Source organism: Cervus elaphus, chromosome 23 (genome assembly GCF_910594005.1).
Source record: "Cervus elaphus chromosome 23, mCerEla1.1, whole genome shotgun sequence".
In the NCBI taxonomy this organism is placed as follows: Eukaryota; Metazoa; Chordata; class Mammalia; order Artiodactyla; family Cervidae; genus Cervus; species Cervus elaphus.
The window spans coordinates 72,670,868-72,684,141 of NC_057837.1; the positions used below are offsets into that span (position 1 = coordinate 72,670,868).

The 13,274-nt window shown below is 50.9% G+C and overlaps 1 protein-coding gene across 2 annotated transcripts; it reads right to left on the reverse strand.

Annotated features, from left to right (window-relative positions):
- Nucleotides 1-2,108: 2,108 nt before the first annotated feature.
- KCNS1 (potassium voltage-gated channel modifier subfamily S member 1) lies at nucleotides 2,109-11,799 on the reverse strand. 2 transcript variants are annotated; one of them, XM_043884428.1, is made up of 4 exons: nucleotides 11,662-11,799; nucleotides 10,703-10,823; nucleotides 7,893-8,935; nucleotides 2,109-5,071 (listed from the first exon to the last, which is right to left on the reverse strand). In XM_043884428.1, exons 2-4 carry the CDS (start codon nucleotides 10,782-10,784, stop codon nucleotides 4,601-4,603), a joined length of 1,596 nt encoding a protein of 531 aa, XP_043740363.1. In that variant the 5' UTR covers nucleotides 10,785-10,823; nucleotides 11,662-11,799; the 3' UTR covers nucleotides 2,109-4,600. The 2 variants fall into 2 exon arrangements, with proteins under 2 accessions (XP_043740363.1, XP_043740364.1); XM_043884429.1 differs by having other exon boundaries at nucleotides 10,703-10,762; nucleotides 11,662-11,750.
- Nucleotides 11,800-13,274: the final 1,475 nt, after the last annotated feature.

Sequence of the window (13,274 nt, forward strand, 5' to 3'; positions counted from 1 at the left end):
ATAGCCACATAAATTTTTTTTAAAGGATTAGATAATAAAATTAAATAGAATTTTAAAACAAAACAAACAACAAAACTGTTATTTTCCAGTTTGGTGCAAAATGAGAAGAGTCTTAGAAAATGACATTAATCAAGTGGCAATTCCCATTTTAGCTTCTGTGTTAGAAACACGCTCCTAATTACAGTCCCTGGAGCTAATATACATCTAAGGGTTTCACTATTTGAAGAAATTGAAACCACAGGAAGCACTTTACTGTTTGCTGGAAAGGATAACAGTTTTCCAACTCACAGGGAGACCTTAATTCTCCAGCTCTGCAGCAGGAAGACTTTGATTCCCTGATCATCCTTGTTCCACACATCAAACTTATCCACTGCGTTGATTAAGTCATATTAATAGGGCCTGGAGAACAAAAGGATATTTTTAATTATATACAAGATGGTTTCCTCATGTTAGAAACATTTATAAAATTGTGCGAATTGGGAAGAAGGTGTGAGCCTATGATGTGGTGGGCGGTCAGGGGTTGGAATGTAATTATACCTGCAATTGTCACCTATTAACATTCCTCCCCTTTATTTTGCTGACACCATGCGGATTTTCTTTGTGTAACTACCCTTCTTCCACCCTAAGTGATCTGTTGTAGCTGTTTATCCAGGTACCCTGCTCTCCACCCCATCAAGGGAGAGGCATATGACTCAAGCTAAACAAATCCACCTCTCTCCTGGGATTGGAGAGAAGGATACAAGGAGAAGGATACAGGGAAGGAAGGAGATTGGACGTGGATCATTTGAATGGCAGTGTCCTCAGTAGAAGGTTCATGGGTCCTGCCACTGAGGTCCCTAGAGCTCCCCTCATTCCTATGTTTCCTGAGGCCTGGCCAGCTTTTCCTTTGATTGGGTGAACTTCACTCATTTTTAAACTTTTTATTTGATTTTGGCTGTGTGAGTCTTCATCGAGGTACACCACTTCTCCTTCAGAGCAGTAAGAGTGCACGGGCTCAGTAATTGTGGCAAGAGGGCTTAGTTGCTCCAAAGTATATGGGATCTTAGTTCCCCAACTAGGCATCAAACCTGCATCCCCTGCATTGAAAGGCAGATTCTTAACCACTGGACCACCTGAGACGCCCCCTGTGAACTTCACCAATACCTTCCTGTTGTGGGCTGAATGGTGGTCCCAGAGATATGCTCACATCCTAATCCCTGGAACCTGTAAATGTTACCTCATTTGGACAAAGGGTCTTTTTGCAGATGTGGTGAAGTTAATGATCTTGAGATGAGATTATCTTGGATTCTCTTAGTGGGCCCTAAATGCCATCACAAGTCTCCTTATGAACAAGAGTTTTTGGGAGATCTGACACACAGAGGAGAAGGCAATGTGATGACAGAGGCAGAAACTGGAGTGATGCAGCCACAAGCCAAGGGATGCTGGCAGCCCCCACAAGCTAGAAGAGGCTAGGACTGGGGTTCACCCTGGAGCATCTGGAGGGAATGTGGCTCTGCTCACACTCTGATTTTGGATTTCTGGCTCCCAGAACTGCGAGAGAGTAAATTTCTGTTGTTTCAAGTTTGTTTCATCAAATTTGTAGAAAATTTGAAGCCACCAGAAACTAATATACCTTCCAATAAATTAAGTATCATTTTAAAGAAGTCAGTTTCTCTTGCTTGCAAACAAAGAACTCTTATTGTAACTGTTGTTCATCATTTCAATTATTTACTCTAACGAATTATGCTTTTTGACTAAGTAATCAGCTGGATTCCTGTTCCTATCTCTTATGTGCTAAGTCAATTCAGTCCTGACTGTTTGCAACCCTATGGACTGTGACCTGCCAGACTCCTCTGTCTATGGGGATTCTCCAGGCAAGAATACTGGAGTGGGTCTCCATGCCCTCCTCCAGGGGATCTTCCCAACCCAGAGATTGAACCCGCATCTCTTATGTCTCCTGCACTGGCAGGCAGGTTCTTTACCACTAGCACCACCATCGCTTATAACCTGTGCCTAACTGAAGACTGGAACCAGAGATTGCAGATTCTGAGTCACTCCGCGTGTCACCCTCCATCCCCAGTCATCCAGAACGCACACCAGCCAGCCAGCTTCACACAGGCAGACACAGGTCCCTGGACCCAGACTCTTTATTTGCATCATGGTTTTCACTGATACACAGGAGTGGGAGTAAGCTGTTGCTTTTCTGCCAGGACTACATGTAGCCTTGTGATGGACGCAGGCCAGACGATTCTTCCCTGAGCTTTCCTCACACCCGCTCTAGGGGCTCAAAGGCTGGAAGTTATCTGGCTCCTTGGTATGTCCAGCAAGACAGTAAGGGTGGTGCATGCAGCCTTCCGGTCTCTGTGCCCTGACCTGGGCAGAGCTGGGCTAGGAATTATGTGTGTAGGAGGGCTGGTGTGTGCGTGGTGAATTCACAGGCAGCCTCTTGGCTTAGCTCCAGTCTCTGCTCCAATCTGGAGACCCAGAATCCATCCACCTGTGGGGGCTGACTGTGTCCTAGGCCCTGTATGGGACCCAAGGCCTTCGCACATGCTGTTCCCTCTGCTTGAAACATGCTTCCAGGCAGCCTCACTGCCTGATTTGGTATTTATCCTTATGATGGGGTGACCACTTGCTCAGAAAAGTCTTCTCTGACCTTCTTGGTTAATGGTCCCTGCTCCCTTACAGGCTTACAGTTCCCTTTACTTCATAAAACTATTACATATTTATGTGATTATTGGATTAAAATCCACTTCCTCCACTAGTCTGTAAGTTTCATGAGCACAGGGATATATATTTTCCTCCCCATTGTATCTCTGGAACCTAGTAAGCAGTTAATAATTCAAAAGCCAGGTGGGTGATGTAGATCTGAGAAGTGGTGGGGCTGACACATTGGCGCCTATGTGTATGAGCAGGTATGTGGGAAGTGGGGGTTGCTATGGGGAACTGGAGACAGCGTGCCTGCCCCAACGATGTCTGAATTAAAAAATACACTAGAAATACTGTTCGGCCGAACAACATACATCTGCAGGGCACACATGTAGTCCCAGCTTATGCCCCTTCCAAAAGGTATTGGTTGAATGAGTGAGGAAAGAATCTATAAGGAAATCATTTTTAAATCCTCAAAAATCAAGGAGGAGGGAGGCAGAACCTCCTTTTCGAGCTCATCTCCGCCCTCTTTCTTGAGGACAAGTTCTCTATTTTCTCTTTCTCCTCAGCACCCAGCACACAGTGGACTGTACAAATCGGTCAATCCATTCAACATTGACAAAACACCTGTTCCGAACCAAGCTGGGCTCAGTGGGACAGTGTCTTCCATCTTGGAGCTCAGCATAGGGAAAGACAGAGCCACAGTCCAGCCATGATGGTCCCGTGATGGCTCTCCTAGCCACAGTATGTGGAAAGGGCTGCAGGAACCCTTCCCTCCCAACTTTCTCAGCATGTAGAGAGAGGATTCAGCAGGTCATAAGAGACATGGCCCCAGAAAAGGTGAGAGAGCTGGACCTGGCCAAAAGGGACAGGAGACTCAAGAATCTGCCTGGCTGGCGACCCATGGCAGGGCTGGAGGTCTGCGTCACGGGGAGAGGGGACCTGCCAAGGTCAGCCTAGGGGATCTGGGAAGGGGAGACAGATGTCCAGGCACAGTAGCTCCTTGCCATCAGTACTTCAGAGCTGAGTTGGCTCTAAATCAATGCCACCCCTGAACCATTTGGCTTTCATCTCCCTCTGGGGCACAGACTGTGACCATCTGATACAAGGGCTGAGATGTGGAGAAGGAGCAGCCCTAGCACAGCTGAGTCTAGACTTCAGGCCTCATGCCGGGGCCCCTTCAGATTTTCTGGATCTTAAGCCAGCTCTGGGAGGAAGCCTTAGGAGTATTGCTTAGCAAGTCTTACCCATCCACTGAGGAGGCAGCCTCCTAGTCCTTCCTCCCAGACCTCCTCTTTGAGAGCTAACTCTTGTTGGAAGGTCCTGGAAAAGAACCACAGATGAGGTCCAGGGATTCTACATCTGAATCCCCTGTCTGGTCCTTTCCCTAGCTCTAACAGAAGTGTCTAACACCATGAACCAACTCTGGGGGCCCATGAACCACCTAAAACCACCTGCAAACTTTGTGAGGGTAGAAGAAAGACCAGAGCAAGAAATATTTGCCTTGGCAGATCAACAAGTTGGGATTCCAACCTTGGCTCCACCTCTTCTAGCCGTGTGATATTTAGGCAAGTCATTGTGCCTCTCTGAGCCTCAGTTTCCTCATCTGTGAAATGTCGATAATTCTCATCTGCTAACATAGGGTCAATGTGACATGGCTAACAGATAGGAAGTGTTCAGGAATTGTTAGCATCCTTTTGACTTTCCCTTTTTGGCTCATGCCTGTACTGTAGGTGGCTTGAAGGTTCATTTATAAAGGTCTTTGGGTTGCTCTGCAGGCTCATAGAGTCTAGGATAACACTATGCTTCCCTGTGTCTTTAGAGGAAAGGACCCAGCCTCCAGGTGTCATTTCTGAGGCCAGAGTGAGTGATCCTGTGAGGTCATTCACTAAGAAGTTAAGCAGGGGAGGAATCTCTGCTCCATTTCAGCTGACTGCAGGGGTGTGGGAAGGGGGTGCATGGAGCCCTGGTTTTAATAAACCTGAGTGTTTGGAGGCCCACTGGAGGCCTGGGCCTCCAGGTCTTCAGACCTGCCCTCCTGGGAGGTCTCGCGAGAGGTCTCCAGAGACGCCTCTGACACCCCATCGATGCTGCTCAGCAAGTCCTCAAACTCCCGGTGGTCACTGTTGCGCACGGCAGCTTCCAGAGCCTTCTGGCGCCGGTAGAAGTGGGAGAACTTGTTGAAGATGATGGTGATGGGGAGTGCCACCACCAGGATGCCCCCCAGGATGCAGCCCGAGGCTGCCAGCTTGCCAGCCACCGTCACCGGTACCACGTCCCCATAGCCCACGGTGGTCATGCTCACCGTGCCCCACCACCAACAGGCCGGGATGGTGTCAAAGCCCACGTCCTCATCCTTCTCGGCTGTGTAGGCCACGACGGAGAACACGGACACCCCCACGGCCAGATACAACAGCAAGATGCCCACCTCACGGTAGCTGTGCTGGAAGAGAATGCAGGAAGCCACGTGAGAGCCGGCTGGGCTTACAGACCTTGTGTTGGGCAGGTGTGGAAACTGAGGCTCAGAGAGTCCTAGGGGCAGGCCTGAAGTCACCCAGCAAAGCAGAACTGATGCCAACACCCAGGTCCCCCTGCTTCACACTAAGATCTTTCAACTACGATAGCCAGCAGATTGCCCTAGGATTGAACACAGGCCTGATTTCTGTTGTCCAAGGTGCCTGCCAGCTAAGCCATGGCTATTTCTTCTAGTGCAGGGGCCACTGGTGACAGCAACCAGTTATGGAAAGTTCATAATTTTTTCCACTGTTGCAGAACCAAGAGAACCACAGCTTATATTCCACAATGCAAAGAGGTGGGCTCATGTCCTTTGGTCTGTCCTAGTTCTGATAAGGACAAAAATATTTTCTGCCGCTCAAGGAAGCTGAGAGGATACATAGGTTCCCTGGACCACCTATTGAATGCACTTGCCTGTGCGTATGTATATCTGTTCTGCCCCTGAGACCAAGCCCTATGACACTGATTCTCTACGGTGACTGTGCCCCCACGGGACATGCAGCAATGTCTGGAGTCATTTTGGGGGCAGGTGTGCTATTGGCATCTAGGTAGAAACATCTAGTACTGGCATCAGTGGTAGAGGCCAGGGATGCTGCTAAACACCCTACAATGCACAGGACAGCCCCACCAACAAGGAATTATCTGGCCCTAAATGTCCCCAGTGCCAGGGCTGAGAACCCCTGGTCTGGAACAGGGCCTCCCAACTATAAGGTGGAGAGACATCATGTCTGCTGATGTACTTAGTTGCTCAGATGTGTCTGACTCTTTGCGACCTGTGGACTGTAGCCCGCCAGGCTCCGCTGTCCATGGGGATTCTCTCAGCAAAAATACTAGAGTGGGTTGCCATGCCCTTCTCCAGGGGATCCTCCCAACCCAGGGATCAAACCCAGGTCTCCAGAATTGCAGGTGGATTCTTCACCATCTGAGCCACCACAGAAGCCCGTAAGGTGGAGAGAAATCAGGTAGGGGGGACCAATTCAGTATTTCTGGGGTTATTGCTTAGTTGTCAAGTCGTGTCTGACTCTTTTGCAACCCTGTGGACTGTAGCCTGCCAGGCTCCTCTGTCCATGGGATTTCCCAGTCAAGAATACTCAGGTGGGTTGCCATTTCCTTCTTCAGGAGATCTTCCCAACCCAGGGATCAAACCCAAATCTCCTGCATTGGCAGGCAGATTATTGCTGAGCCATCAGAGAAGCCCAGGTCTGCGGTAGGGCCAGAGATTTTGCAAATGCCCGGGTAATAAGAAAGTGGCTGCTGGCCAGGGGCCTCATCAGGAGTCTTTCACCCGTGTCTCAGACTCTGCTGCTTTGGTCAATACTCTTCTCCTTCCTTGAAAAAGTTAGCAGCATCAGGCCCTGGCTCCCTGCAGGGTGGAGGCAGGGTTCTGGGGCGCTGGAGAGATGCTGAGTTCAGGAAGTCTGGCAAATGAATTCCCTCTACCTGCCCCAGCATCCTGCCCAGCTGTCCTGCTTGCATTCAGCATCCTAGCTGCCCTGCCACAAGAGCATGCAAAACGTTTTCCTAAGCTATGCGTGGAAGGGACCTTTTAGCATCTTTTAGGGATTCTTAACAGGGTTGCATGGACCTTCAGGAGAAAGAGCCGAGGTGCTAGAGTCAGGACCAGCCGAACTCCTCTCTGGGCTGTCCCACTTACTCCCTGAGGAACTTCTGACAAGTCCTGGCACCTCTTGGAGCCTCAGTTCCCACATCTGCAAAGTAGTCATAGAAATACCTACCCTGTTTAAAACTCTCACAGGATCCCCTATTCCCGTGGAATAAAATCCAAAGCTGTGGGCCAGGGACTTCCCAGGTGGTCCACTGGCTTAGACTCCATGTTCCCAGTGCAGGGGGCCTGGGGTCAATCCCTGGTCAGAGAACTAGATCCCACATGATCCAACTAAGAGTTCTGGTGTGCCACAACTAAGACCTGGCGCAGCCAAATTAATTAAAATAAAATATTAAAAAAAATTGAGGGCCCTTCAGTACCCTGCCCCACTTACCTCTCCAACCTCTTCAGTGGGCATGTCCTTCCCTCCAGGTCTCCCTCCCAGCATCACCCTTATTCCTCTCCAGACCTTCATCCAAGCTGTTCACATTTCCTCCCTCCTCCAAACAGGTCAATTTCACCCCCTTGAGGGTAAGCTTGGGGGGGCAGGGATTCACCCCCAGTGCAGGGCCTGACACAGGGCAGCTGCTCAATAAGTTGCAACCAGGCTTTAAAAAGCCAACCCTCGAACCTCAGCTTCTTCATCTACTGGAAGGGAATAAATAATAGCATGTTCCTGAGGATAAAATCGAGAATGGATATGAAACTGGCACAGAGGCAGCATTCAGTAAGTGTTAGCTCTGGACCCACTGCTAGGCTTAACCTAGGCAGAGAGACCTATGATACCTGTGTTCTCGGATAACGCCAGCACAAAGGCTCACTGGGAGAAGCCTGCTTTGCGTATTTTTATGATGGTTGACTTGCAAAGAGTCGGACACGACTTAGTGACTGGACAACAACGATGTTTTGACAGATAGCTCCAAAATAATCTGTCTTGGTTTTTTTTTGTGTGTGTGTGTGTATGTTTTTGGTTTCGTTAAGCTCTGCCTCGATTTTCCCCTTCTGCCCTGGGAAATGGATAACAGAAAGACCTCCTGTTGAAATGCACACCTTGTATCCTGAGCCTGAACACCGCTGACCAGGAAGGGCCCCTGCTCACCCGCCCCACGGTTACACCCACCTCCCTGAAACCCCCACCCCCTACCTTGAGCGTTGCGCCCAGCGAGCGCAGACCGGTGGAGTGGCGCGCCAACTTGAGCACGCGGAAGATGCGCATGAGACGGAACACCTGCACCACCTTCCCCAGATCGCCCAGCTCCTCGCCACCCGCTCCGCCCCGGTCTCGGAGCGCCGCACCGGCCAGCAGCGTGAGGTAGAAGGGCAGGACGGACACGATGTCGATGAGGTTGAGCGGGTGGCAGAAGAAGTTGCGCGTGCTGGGCGCTAGCAGCAGGCGCGACGACACTTCGAAGCTGAACCAGGCGATGCAGAAATACTCGAGGCGCCGCAGCACCGGGTCGTCGCGCACGCCCTCAGGGCTGCGGCCCGCGGCCACTGCCGCCACCGCAGCCGCCGCCTCGCGGGCCTGGTACTCGGGCAGGCTGTGGATGCACATGGCGGCGATGGAGGCGAGCACCACGCCGATGGAGACGCAGCTGAAGAGCTTGCTGGGCAGCGAGTAGCCCGGGTTCTCCATGGTGAGCCAGAGGCGGCGGCGCAGGCGGCCGCAGCGCGCCGCCCCGTAGCGCGCCAGCTCGCGCTGCACGTCGGAGATCTCGTCGGGGCACGGGTCCACGCTGCTCGGCGTGTCGCTGTCCTCGTCCCAGGCGCGCGGCCGCGTCACCCGCCGCTCCAGGTAGCGCGCGCGGCAGCACGTGGCCAGCGCGCTCTCGCCCAGGCCCCAGTAGTCGGCCTCCTGGCCGAAGGCGAAGACGCACAGCTCATCGAGCACGTGCAGGTGGCCGGTGCGGTAGAAGTGCAGCAGGCCTAGGAAGAAGCCCGGGTGCCGATCGAAGTAGAACTCGCGCGCCGCCGCATCGTAGTCATCACACAGGCGCCGCGCCTGCTCCTCCGACGCCGCGGCCTGCAGGCGGCCCAGCCGCGTGCCCGGGAAGCGCGCCAGGGCGCGCGCGCTCAGCCGCCGCCGCACGCCGCCCACGTTCACGCGCAGCGCCTCGTCGCTTCGCCGCCAGGGGACCTGGGCGCCGGGCCCCGGGGACTCGCTCACCATGGCTGCGGCGCCCTGGCCTACGGACAGAAAGGGTCACGGTGAAGGGGGCGTCCTCGGACCTCCCTTCCCCAAAATGAAAGTGAGGTCGCTCAGTCCTGTCTGATTCTTTGTGAGCCAATGGACTGTAGCCCGCCAGGCTCCTCTGTCCATGGGATTTTCCAGGCAAGGGTGCTGGAATGGGTTGCCATTTTCTTCTCCCGGGGATCTTTCCGACCCATGGATCGAACCCAGGTCGCCCGCATTGCAGGCAGATGCTTTACCATCTGAGTCATCAGGGAAGCCCTAGTGCCTAGCCCCTTCCCCAAAGACCAGGTCTAAATTCCCCCCTGCGCCATCCACCAGCCAGGCGTGTTGGAGGCTCCATGTCAAGCGTCTGGTATGCCATAGGTGCACAGTGTCAGGTGCCCTCTGGCCTCAAGAGTCAGGCTTGGGTTTGAATATCTCTCATTCCCCGACTGGGGGGGTCTTTGGCCAAATCACCAAGTCCGCCTCCTTCATTTACATAAAGGAAATGCTGAGCTGTACCTTGGATGATGAGAGCTATTGAAGGCAGGATGTCCTGGCACCTGCTGGCTGCCCATACAGTATGTCTCCTTGCCCAAACCTGGATTTTCGCACACCAGAGGTTTCCTATGGGATCTTGGACAAGCCAGTACTTTGAACCTCAGTTTCCTCTTTTACACAATGGGATAGCAATGCTTACTATCTAGGGTTATTGGGAGAATCAATTTAGACCAGAAGGTCTTAAGGTGCGTTCCCTGAGCTAGCAGAGTCACCATCACTTGGGGATTTGTCAAAGATGCAGCATATTCTTCGCCTGCTGGGGACTTGCTGAATCACAAACTCAGGGGAGGAGATTCAGCAGTGTGCGTTTCAACAAGTTTGGAGGGTGATTCTGATGCACGGTCAGGATTGCGAGTCATTGGCTTAGACTTTTTAAAACATCTGTAGAGTCTGTCAGAGGGCTTCCGTGGGGGCTCAGCAGGAAAGAATCCACCTGCTAATGCAGGAGACATGGGTTTGATTCCTGGGTCAGGAAGATGCCCTGGAGGAGGGCATGGCAACCCACTCCAGTAGATTGCCTGGAAAATCCCATGGACAGGGGAGCCTGGCGGGCTATAGTCCATAGGGTCCCAAAGTGTCAGATACAACTTGGTGACTACACAGCAACCATAAGATTCAACCTGACTGAATTTTGGCACTCTTGTGTGACCATAAGCAAGTCATGTCACCTTTCAGAGCTTCTGTCAACCATTGCCAAGCGTGCTTAAAAATGTTAAATGATCTAATGCCTTTAGCAGGCCTGGCTCCAGAAGGGGTGTAGTAAGTCTTTCACCTGTTTTACTGTCTCCCAGAGTCAGGCAAACCTGGGCTTCTCACCACCCCAATGCAGCTGGAGCCTTGAAGAAGATGCTTTTCTCCAGATTTCTATTTCTGGCACGATGCACAATTCACAATGCAGACAATAGCACCTGCTCTCGAAAGCTGGAGGATTAAGGTAGGTTATGGACATGATCAGCCTTAGTGGATACTCAGGAAATGTTAGCTCCTTCCACTGCTCACTGCCTCCAAGCTCTGCTGGATTCAAGGGCTAGTGACTCACCTCCTGACCCTCAGTAATCTCATCAGATTACTGAGATTACTTCAGTAATGCCTGCTTCTCAGGCTGGACCGGGGACTGAGTGCCTATCCAGTCGCTGGCCCAGTGCCTGACAGGAAGCACGCAGAGTACCTGTCACTCACCCTAGACCTGGTGTTTAAGTAGGTGGGGATTTCGTCCTTACCTCCGTCACTTGTGTGACCTCTGGCCAGTCTCCTGCAGCTCTGGGTTTTAGTTCCCTTATCTACAGAATGGAGATAATACATTCCGGTGAAGAGTTATTGTGAGTATGTGTGCAGAGGCCCCTGGAACACAATAGATGCTCAATAAATGTCAGTTCATTGCACTTCCCTCATTACACTTGGGTTCAAATTCTGCGACTGCCATTTACTAACTGTTGACCTTGACCAGAATCATGCCCCTCTCTGAGCTTCGGTTTTCTCATCTGTGAACTGGGGAACATCTTAGGTTCTATGACAAGTTTGGAGGATTAAATGAGGCGAATTGCTTATGGGCAGCACCATTCCTGGCACATAATTCGTGCACAATAAATATATATGTGATGCAGCTCCTATGCCTCTACTGGACTTGGATTCAAAAGATGGGGTTTCTAATCCAGTTCCATCACCCATTAGGCACATGACTGTGGGCAAATTCTTTTTCCTTTTTTCTAGAACTCACTTTCCTGCTCTATGAAACAGGATGAATAATTTAACAAACCTTCTCTGACAAGAATCTGAATATCAGTAAGAAAGATCAAATGATTTGCTGAAAATTATTATTCAGCTACCCCATGGAACAGTTGAGGCTGGAGGCTAGACTTTTTGATTCAAGACGCTCCATATATTAATTTTGAGCACCTAGTATGTGCTGGACAATTCTCTGGGCTCTAGATACACTTCACTGAGTTTAATCCCTCCACTAACCCTGACTGGGAGGTTTTCGACTCCTTCTGTACAGATGAGCCGATGGGACAGCCCCAAAGCTCAGCCAGTTCCACGCTGCTCACTCCTTGAGGGAGTTCTCATAGTGGGGCCGCGGGCACTGGGAACCCCGGGGGCAGCCTGGCTTCCTATTCTTGCAGCCCACGCCCCTTCCCCTAACCTAGTCTTCGCTTCCCGCCCCGCAAGGGAGGTCCCGTACCTGTAGGGGCCTTTCCAGGGCGCCCGCGGGCCGTGTGGTTCCCGAAGGCGCAGAGGCTGGAGAGCCGCTTTCCGGCGGGATCGCTCTGCCCCGCGGCCCCTCTGCGTCTCTGCAGCCTGCAGCCTCTGCCCAACCTTCCTCGTCCCCGGTGGCTGAGGTCTATTGATCGCTGCCGCTGCCCGGGGAGGGAGCCCGGAAGCGGTGGTTTCTATTCCTGACTCGGTTGAGAGAAGAAGCAGGGTGTGTGGAGACTGGGCCCCCACAGCCCAGGCATCCTCACCAAGTCAGAGGCCAGGGGATGAGGGGTAATTTGGTGGGGGGTCCCTGTAGAGGACAGCAGTAATAATAGCTTCCTTAGTTGAGTGCTTAATATGGGCCAGGGGCTGGGCTTCAGGTGACTTATCTAAGTTCTTGCCGACAGGGTCTTCTCTTCCCTGTTTCACAAGTGTCACTTGCTCAGGGCACTTAGCTAGACCTTGTGGACCTGGGATGGGGACTCACATATTCCAATATTTCAGCAGGGACATGTTGAAACAGGGAAGCCTGAAACAAATCATTTTGCCCCCGAAATTCAGTGTCCTCACCTGCCCACAGATTCCTGATTCATGGTGGAAAGGGTAAGATAGAACCCTGCCAAAGAGCTTTGTCAAGGTGTGTGACCCACAAGCTTTTATTAAACACCTACTGTGTGCCTGGTCCTGAAGATTAGGACCTGGATACAAGAAAGGATTCCTACTTTACAGATATTGTTATTAATAATGATGATTTATTTATTGAGCACTTACCTTGGTTCCAATATTCTATAGACCTTATCTTTTAAACTGAAAAATGTTTGTGACATAGGCACTATTATTATTATTCCAATCTTGCAGATAAGAAATGTAAAGCTTTGAGAGGTGAGGTGACTTGCTCAAGGTCATATGGTCGACTTCTGAGTCCTCTAGGCCATGACTGTCTGATAGATGTAATGTGAGCCACAAATAGACTTTAAATTTTTCTTAAGGCAACTTTTAAAAACAGTAAAAAGAAAGGGGTAACATTAGTCTTACTGCTACATTTTGTTTCACCCCAATATTATTAAAATAATTTCAACATGGAATCAATAAAGAAATTATGAATGAGATACTTTACATTTTCATTTTTGTGCTAAGTCTTCAAAATCCAGGTATTTCTTTGGGGAGTTTGGTTGTTTTGAATATTTATTTATTTGTCTGTACCAGGTCTTAGCTGCAGTGTGTGGAATCTTTATGATCTAAACCACCAGGGTTTGCCCCACATGTGGGCTCTTTTACTTGCAACATGCGGGGTTCTTTTTTCTTTTTTTTAGTTGCAGCATGCAAACACCAGGGCTTCCCTGGTGGCTCAGACGGTCAAGTGTCCGCCTGCAATGCAGGAGATCTAGATTTGATCCCTGGGTTGAGAAGGTCCCCTGGAGAAGGAAATGGCAACCCACTCCAGTACTCTTGCCTGGAAAATCCCAAGGACGGAGGGGCCTGGGAAGCTGCAGTCCATGGGGTCTCAAAGAGTCGGACACAACTGAGCGACTTCACTTCACTTCATGCAAACTCTTAGCTGTGGCATGTGGGATCTAGTTCCCCAACCAGGGATTGGAA

What these genes read in the sequence shown, in the direction of transcription:
- KCNS1 (XM_043884428.1), bottom strand. Translation starts at nt 10,784, where the DNA reads ATGTATTATCTCCATTCTGTAGATAAGGGAACTAAAACCCAGAGCTGC. An exon ending in AGGTCACACAAGTGACGGAG is followed by an intron (nt 8,936 to 10,702) that starts GTAAGGACGAAA and finishes TTCTGTCCGTAG; the next exon opens with GCCAGGGCGCCGCAGCCATG. An exon ending in CGCTGGGCGCAACGCTCAAG is followed by an intron (nt 5,072 to 7,892) that starts GTAGGGGGTGGG and finishes ATTCTCTTCCAG; the next exon opens with CACAGCTACCGTGAGGTGGG.